The sequence below is a fragment of the Sus scrofa genome, chromosome 2 (assembly GCF_000003025.6).
Source record: "Sus scrofa isolate TJ Tabasco breed Duroc chromosome 2, Sscrofa11.1, whole genome shotgun sequence".
Classification (NCBI taxonomy): domain Eukaryota; kingdom Metazoa; phylum Chordata; class Mammalia; order Artiodactyla; family Suidae; genus Sus; species Sus scrofa.
In genome coordinates, this window is record NC_010444.4 from 106837235 (window position 1) to 106846309 (window position 9075).

Sequence of the window (9075 nt, forward strand, 5' to 3'; positions counted from 1 at the left end):
TCAGTATTTGCTCATTATTTTATTGTTTACTTCTTCATCTGTTAAGGAGAACCATATGAAAGGAGTACCAACATTTCATTCATATATATTAGCTATTATAACTGAAAATCAATCACCCTCAAAGATATGAATGCAACCTTCATCAATCTGTGAATGTGCAATAATGAATTCCCTGTGTCAATTTATGTTAAATACACTTAGCTTGAATAGCTTAATAATAGCAGCAGACGTAGCCTCACACACATCTACAATTTTCATTTTTTCATAGATACTAGGAAGGCATGGCTAGTTATATTAATTAAACAATTATCAATTATGTATTTATTTATTAAACTTTATCTAATATATTACCTAGCATAGCTAGATATATTAAACTATTACAACTTCTTATTTGACATTGCTTTCTTGCATTACTTTCCTTTACTTGATCTATGCAGCCTTAACTGACACCTTTTTTGCCAAATCATCCAAACTTGAACATTCTCTTTCTAGGCATCCTTATAGATCTAATATTTTCTTTCTTAATCATCCATATTTCTCTTTTTCCAATCTACTTCTAAGAAACAGTAATCCTGACTCTGTTCTAATCTTAACCATACTGCATTTAACACCATCTAGTCCTACCTTCTGTAGTTTTTTTCCTGATAATTATCTCATCTCTGACAGGGTTTCTAAATTCAACTGTGGGTATAAGAGGTTGAGATACTGAGGAAGATATCAGGTAAGTATCATGAGAAAAGGGAGCCCAAGTGTAAAACTGTCAAACTGGAGAGATCATGGTTAGTGCTGGCAGCAGCCATCGGGTTCTCAGGCAGAATCTGGATCCAGAGTTGTCATGTTTTTCAATTTCTCAAGAGCATATAAAATCTGTACTTTTATAAGGACTCCTAATTTTTACATACTGCTTTAAGTCTCTTTTTGCCCAGTTGAAATAAATATTGTTTGCTAACCATATTCTACTCAGATGATATCAATGTATAAACTCCTTCAGAGGTGCACTACATCGTATGTTACTCTTCTCCTTGTTCTTGTACCCTGCCTACAAGTATACAAAGTTAACCCTAAACCAAAAACAACCATACTCCACCTGATATTGCCATGGTTTGATTTCTGTTTCCATTCCAGACACCTGGAAAGCTTTAAAACAAAGTAGTCTAACCATTCCTTCAGTTTCATGGCACCATTCCTTTTTTTTATTTACATTTTTTTAATTAAAAAAATTATAGTTGAATTACAATGTGCCAATTTCTACCATACAGCAAAGTCAGTCATATATATATATGTTCTCTTTTATATTATTTTTCCACCTCTTTAATTTCCAGACATTCTTTCAAGTATATTTCAACATTCATTTTGCTGCAATGCCTACTATGAATTGCTATGCACACTTTAAAAGAAGTTAGAGATAATTCTCAAAATATATGTCTATCCTGAGTAACAAGGGTAAAGTATGTTAAATATTAGGACTCTGTGGAATATTTTATTCCATTAGTACAAAGATAGTATATTTAAATTCACATACTCATCCTTAAATTTCTGACTATATAATGATTTCAGTTTTATGATTTCACATCCTTCAGTGAGCAATATTAAGTAGAGACGGTTCACTCTTATTATTCATACTTAAACTATAAATCAAGCATTCAATATATTTGCCAAGCCCAACGTATTCTAGAACATAATGTGAAATTTATTATGCCTTATTAAAGAAACTTACCTTATCTCCAGGACCAAAGAGGAATTGATTTTCCAACCTTCTACAGAATGCTGGAAGATTGAAGAGCCAGCCTTTCGAATGATTTTATCTGAACTATTGACAAGTGATCGACTCAAACACAGCTCGCCATCTCTGAAACAAAGCAAAAACGCTAGGTTTGTGAAAGTAAGAAGCATTCTGTATAAGTAGCATAATGCATAACTTGATTGAGATTACTGGTGACAAACCGTAGATACAACTTTTCCACATGTTGGAAGGAGAAGTATGAGCATGATGAAAGGTATTATAAAGATTAGGTAAATACAACTTTATCAGGACAATCATTTGCACTTACTATATTTGAAAAAAACTATTTTCATATAAAGAAAAGACCTTTGTGTTATTTGAAGGAAAAAAAAAAAAAACTCTTCAAAGTTCTGTTCCCCTTTAGTCCCTCCCTCCCTACTGTGTTTGGACAATAGAGACAGGATGTTTGGTCAATTCTCCTGCATCTGTAAAACAGTGACTCCTAAGATTGTAATGTTATTTGCACAGAAAAGGTAGAGAAACAATGGAGATAGCTTTTGTTCTGGAGTAAGAAGACTTTGGATATCAGGTGATCTGGGCAGGTCTGGGATTCTGTCACTTGCTAGCCTACATGTCCTTAGACAGTATTCTCTTTCTGGGCCACCGTGGCCTTATCCTTAGCTTGAAAATTACAAACAAAACAAAACACCCCAAAACAAAAAACAAGTTTATCTAATATGCTTTGACTTTGTGAGGATTACTTGAGACTCTGCATATAAAAGTAATTTATACAGCACAACTGAGGGCTAATTTCTAAAATTACATTGGTTTTAAAACATCTCAATGGCACACGATGCTTTCCTGACAGTGATGGTGGTGAGGTAGAGATAGGAATGGGGAGAAAACTCAGGCAGTAGCCATTATTACTGGTATTTCCTATTATAAAAAAAATTAACTGTGCTACCCCCACCAATCAATATCATCAGGCATCTATATCACGTGGCATCCTAATAGCAGGGGTGCTAGTGGTAGACAGATACCTATGACAGCATTTAGACCATTAGGACCTTTATACAGGAAAGTATTTATTGTTTAACAAACTATTTCTTGGTTTATGGCATTGCACTTTCAATATCTAGATTTCTTTACATGCCACCTTTTAATTTTTTAGACTCTCAAAAACATAGTTAAAAAGTAACTCAGCTATTTCCTCAGTCACAAAGTCTAAATCTATGTCTATTATGTAGGCAATCTTCCTCTACTATCAATGGGAACATTGCCTGTGAAACAGCTGCTAGATGAATTCTGTAATTGGAGGGTTATTGTTTGGTATTTTGGTTTGCATTCGTTTTTAAACATATAGTTCCAATTTGAAGCAATTTAAAGCATCAAATGCAACTACTCCCTGTGAAATTTAGAACTGTATAAAAATTAATACGCTTTAAGCTGCCTACTGATGAAAATGATATACTTGCATACCTATGCATGGTTAATAACAGTCATTTTAGAGAGGTCATTTAGGATGCAAAGAAACATAGGATGCACTTACTACTCAGTGGCCCAGGGTCAATTTTTATACTACATGTCTAATGGTAATAACTACATATGAATGAAAATGTGGACATACACAAAGTTAACCTTCACACTTTTGGAGATGTGTCTTCAAGGATATGGACCCAAACACTCATCCTTTCTAGGGGTAGGGATCTTTCCAATTTTCATCTCACTAATTACTGCCCTGTCAATATTACCTTTTTCTAACACATTGTGATAATTATTTTCACCAACAATAAACTCCAATAGGAGAAATAAACTGGCATTTTAAATATGTGCGGAAGATTGCTTTACTGACAGGTAGATAAAGATACATTTTTATAAGGCAGAATGATTGCTATGATGTATAGAGTGTTTTTAGAAACTCTAAGATTAAAAAAAACTGGTTTAAAAGTTTAAATTAGTTTTATATTAATGAAATACTACCATATTACTCTTCTGCTCTTTGAATTATTTTCATTGAACTGGTGATAAGTCAAATTTCAGACTTTTATCACTGGAAATAATTTTGAATGAAAATAGCTACAACTAGTCACACATCTCCTTGAAGTCAATGGAATTTACATTTACGTGTAAGAAGGCCAGGCTTCCTGAAATCTGAGGCTCTGGGCAAACTTATTTGTACAGAGTTAAAGGGGTCCCGAGGGATCTTTCCCTTGTGACCTTGGTAGTATTCAGTCTTAGAAAAGGTTTTTCCTTCCTGTGAACTCAAGGCATGAAGGATGTTGCCACCGCCTACCAGTTTCTCATTCCAGATCAGACAGGACTGCTCAACAGCTGCACTGAAAAACATTTCTGGCATGAGACTATAGGCACAGGAAGATTCAATACATATTTCTAAAGGAAAAATTACAGCACATATAAAATAAATAATGCAGCATATAGCAATATATAAATTATTGCTCCTTGTGTGGAACTAGGAAAAACCCCACTTAAGTGGTCATCTATGTGAAGCTAATCAGCAGTTATGTTACTAGTCTTCACATATATTTTTCCCTTTGAAATGAGTTGCAAGTCATCACTAAATTTCTTCTATTAATTCTGCAGTATATAATCAGCAGTTATGTTACTAGTCTTCACATGTATTTTTCCCTTTGAAATGAGTTGCAAGTCATCACTAAATTTCTTCTATTAATTCTGCAGTATATAACATATATGATTAGTTTTGTTTCATGAATCAGGTCCCCCAAAGCCCAGCATTCAACCCTACTGCAAACTCTTCTTGACTTGGCTTGGGAATGTAAGTGTTCCCTTAGGTTAAATTTCCTCTTTAATATAAAAATTGAAGTCATTTAAATGAAAAGAACTTACATCAACCTGAGCTAGAACACAAACAGCAGGCAATTTCGTGTTTCATTATCTAAGTGCCAAACAACTAAAAATAAAGATGAGATGTACTACCTTTACTGCCTATGGCTTTTAGTAGAATTCCAAATTTCACCTATGAAATAACATACAGATTCTGGTTTCCTGAGTTTCAAGAGTGGATTCTACCTTAGAACAAACTGGAACTAACTGCTGACAATGAAATACTCTTAAGTATGAGTGCTTATCTCCACTGTCAATTCTATCATAAGTTTCAGAACTAATACTGGTGATCATCTAGTGAGACAACCGAAGTACACAGTCAAATTAAAAAAGATCTCCAGATGATAAGAAAAGTAAGTTGAAGACTCATTTATGGTCAACCATGAAAAGAGTATGTGGCAAGTTTTAAGGAATAACAAAGCAAATGTCTATATGATATTAAAGTTTATGTTACACTTTCACAGACATTATTTCATTACATGAGAATACCCACATATTTTTATCTATAGGTTATCTGAAGGACTCTTAAATTAATACAATTCTAATTATGCCCACACAGAGCCAGTTAAAAATACAGGCCAGTGGTGAGGCAAGTGCCATTCTTTCCATTAAGAAAAAAATATCAGCTATGAATAGACCACTTTATAGCCCCACTGACCTTTGAGTTAAAATTTATTAACCAAACAGATTAGTCAATCTAATTAATAGGTTTGCTTCAAAGGAAATAATTTTAAACGTCCAATAATTACTTGACCTATTACTATTCTCCAGTAATTCTTTATTTAAAAAAAAAACAAAAAAAAAACAAAAAAACATGCCGTTAGTATTCCTCTAGAGAAATGAGATTGTGGATAATTGGTCGGAAAGTTGTGTTGTTCTTTTTTTTTCCTTCCGTGTTGAATGACTGCTCAATGGTGGAGATAAGAACTCTGTTCTACTGACTCTAGCCTGGACCTCCAGTGTTAAATAAGGAGAGAGGTCGCATAGTTGAAGAAACTGCCTGCCTACTGCAAATGGTAGCCAGAAGTTAAATATGAATCTAGGGAGATGCTGTAAGATGCAAGGACTAGGGAAGGCGGCCCCTTAACAGAATCTACTGCCCAGTCACAAGGCACGCAGTGCCCCCCAAAGGTCAGAGACTGCCGGTTACCTCACTGCCGATTACTGGCCTGGGTTCTTGGGGCCAAACTGCCACTCTAGTTTACTCATCTCAAAACAAGCCCCTCCACGTGTGGCTATGGCAGAAAGAGAGTCGCTGAGAAGACGATCGTTTGATGAGTCAATTCCTCCACCAGAAGCACTATTCGGGAGTTGAAACGAAATCATAAACTGGTATTACAAGCTTCTCTCAATGCTTCATCTGAGGGCAGGGGACGGACCAAGTGTCCTCACGTTGCCCCCGGCAGCAGCAACTCCCCAGTCCCAGGCAAGATCCGGCGGTGGCCACAGCAGCCAGGACTCTGCGGGGCACCCAGGGGGCGCGCGACGCCGGCAGCCGCTTCTCCGCCTTGCCCCGCATGGCCGTAATTGCGGGTTTTAATTATGGAGGAGGAGCCCGGTTGCAGACTGAGCAGTAAAAGTTAGTAGGGTTATTATTTGAAAAGGGCCCTGATTCCTGCAATAAAGGCTTCCCCCGTCTCCTCACTCATTCTTCCACCCTGTGGGCCACCTCTCCGGAGCAGGGGGTAGCCCCTCGCGCACCTCTCTTTCTGTTTGATGAACTCTCGCGTCCGCCGCGCGCAATCTCAGAGAAGGAAAAGCTGGTTCAGCCCGAAAAGGGTGCGAGGAACCTAGCCGGGCTAGCCCGATCGCTGCCGCGCCCCGCCTCCTTCCTCCACGCCCGGGGCAGCGCCCACCGGCCGGCTGGCGTCCAGGAAAGGCCACAGAAGAATTGTTACCCAGGAAATGGGGAGCATCCCAGTCTGTTAATTCCCCCGGAGGACTGGGGGTGCGTTCCTCCTCCCGGCCAGCGGTTTAGGGAAGCTCGGCCGCATGTGGCGCCTCCTCTCGCCTCTCTCGTCCCGCCCACTCTCGCTCTCCAGGGTTGCCAGCCAAGGGCCGGAACCTAAGAGTCCTGGCGAGGCTTGGCCGCTTTGTCCTGGCTCGCGCTTATCTTAGGAGCCCACTAGCCCAGAAGGGAACAAAGAACCTCGACCCCCGCGCCCCAACCTCCGCCTCTCCCCCACGCGCCGGATCACCACCTTCCTAAAGACCCCTTTGTCTGCCTGGGAAGCACAGATCTACCGGGTATGCCCACTCCCCCACCCAGAGTCCTTCTTTTCTGACAATCGAGCTAAGCTGAATTCTCAACCCACCCACTCCCTGTGTTAACGACCTCATACAGTTTGGCATTTTCCCTCGAAAATAGACCATTTAGAGATTTGTTGATGCATACCAATCAACCAGCCCATACCGTATTACCTTCTTCATTCTCTTCCAGTCCCTTTCGATTGTCTTAACTTAATCTATAAAATAACAATTTCTTCTGTAAGGATGAGCTAAGAGTCTTGCTCACCTAAATTCTCATTACTCAGGGAGGAGCAGGAATATTAAGAAATGGAGTGCCTGAAGTTTGTGTGTGTGTGTGTGTGTGTGTGTACGCGCACACACGTTTTGGCAGTCCTCTGCCCACCCCCACGCCCCAGAACACAATGGCAAGGGTTCTATCCCCGTTTTCATAAATGTCATCTTTGCCAGCGTGCAGTTTCTGATGGCGATAGCGGACGCCTCGGGATGAGGGAGGATTTCCGAAACAGGACTTTGTACAGAGTTGACAACCGGGTTCACATCCTCAGAAAACGCTTCCAAGCTATGTAAGCAACACAGAGTTACAGCCACCTCCTGGGTAAACTTCAAAGATACAGAGGCCAAAGGGAGGGAGGAAGGAAGTGTGATATTTAGAGAACTTACTGAGGTGGAGGAAGAGTCTGAACTCATCTAGACAAACTAAAGAAAGAGCAGAAATATAGTCTGTGTGAAGCTACAGTTCCCAGTTTCCAAAACTGTAACCATGACGCCCATGCGTTTTACCCACGGAGAGCAAATAAGGAAGTATGGTTGCTTGTGTCGGAGTTTCTAATTCGAATTATGATACACAGATCTACCCAACGCCAAAGAATTGTAAAGAAACAGAGACACATTTCCTGCTTTCTGGGCTTTAATTAACTTCAGCCTTTCAGGAAGCCAGCTTTTTCTAGTTATCTCCCTACCGTGATGGGGCAGGAAAGAAGGAAGGACAATCAGATGGTGAATAAAGACATCTCGATTGAGTTTTGCCTTGGGATTAAAAGGGCAAGGACACCCGTTCTTTGTTGACACTTCTGCAATGACTTGGGCTTATGAGCCCTGGCAGCACCAATACAACCGTCACTATCGCCGCACAGGGCAAGTTGAACTCATACTGGGAACCCACGTAGAGAGCATACACACCTCAACCACAGCCTTTGTTATTTAATTCATGAGACTAAACATTCAGAAGCTGACCCCAACGCACATAATACCCCAACCCTCACTCTATCGTCTATATTCACATTTCATTTATGGCTTGACTTTTTGACATATCCTAAAATGAAGCTTTGCATTTACCCGATGAGTTGCGTCTCCTGGTGCTCCTCAGTTCTTGCTATTTCTTTTGTCTTATAAAAGATCAGGAGCAGACTTATCGTGCAGATCGTCCACCTCTTCCTAATGGAGCGCATCTTGGGTGCCCGGGAAAGTCCTGGTTGCCCCAGCTCCCTCACCTTCTCTTCATATAAAGGCTCCGTTTTGGGGAGATGTAGTCACGGGGAAGGGGAATCTGTAAAACGCGAGGAGAGCGTGGAGCCGGGATCTCAGGGGCAGGTCTCGAGGGTCCTCTGCAGCCCAGCCGAGCTCCCGCTGGTCCTCGAGCAGTGCCCAGCGCACTCCCTCGCGGTTCCCGCCAGCCCTGCCCCGGTCGCTCCGCGCCGCCTCCCTGGGGCTCAGGTTTCTTTTCCGAAGAGACACCTTGTGCATGGGAGGTGGCGGCCGCTTCTGCAGCTGGGTTCGGGGGCGTCACTGGCCCTTCCCTTTTTCTAGCAGGGAAATGATGAGCAAAACCAGCCAATCACGGGACTGAGGGGGCGGAGGCTGCTGCTGCCTTGCGTTGCTGGCTGCTGCTAGGAGAGTAACGTCGCTGGCGCTGTCTGCACTGTGCTGGGAGAGGAAGCTCACAAGCTCACAGTCGTGTGTATACACACACACACACTCGCACGCATCAGGACTCGCATACCGTGGGAAGAGCAGTAGGAGGAAGTCAGGTCGCTCTCTCGGGACACCAAAGCGTTAGCTCTGTGCACAAGGAAGCACCGAGATAGTCCGTCCGCACCAGCGTGGAGAGGATACCTCTGCTGGTGACAGATCAGAGACGCGTCCTGCTCAGATAGAGCTTGGAGTGGGTAGCAAGAGGTGTAGCTTCTTCCACGCGTCTTTGCTAAATATACACACACTCGCACAAACAGGCGCGTGCACAC

General features: G+C 41.3%; 1 protein-coding gene across 1 annotated transcript in view; it reads right to left on the reverse strand.

Annotated features, from left to right (window-relative positions):
- ST8SIA4 (ST8 alpha-N-acetyl-neuraminide alpha-2,8-sialyltransferase 4) overlaps positions 1-8572 on the reverse strand; it is a 90976-nt gene extending 82404 nt beyond the window's left edge. The window contains 2 exon segments of the mRNA NM_001037322.1: positions 1718-1849; positions 8171-8572. Of these exon segments, the coding sequence (NP_001032399.1) occupies positions 1718-1849; positions 8171-8283 (245 nt within the window). The 5' untranslated portion in view covers positions 8284-8572.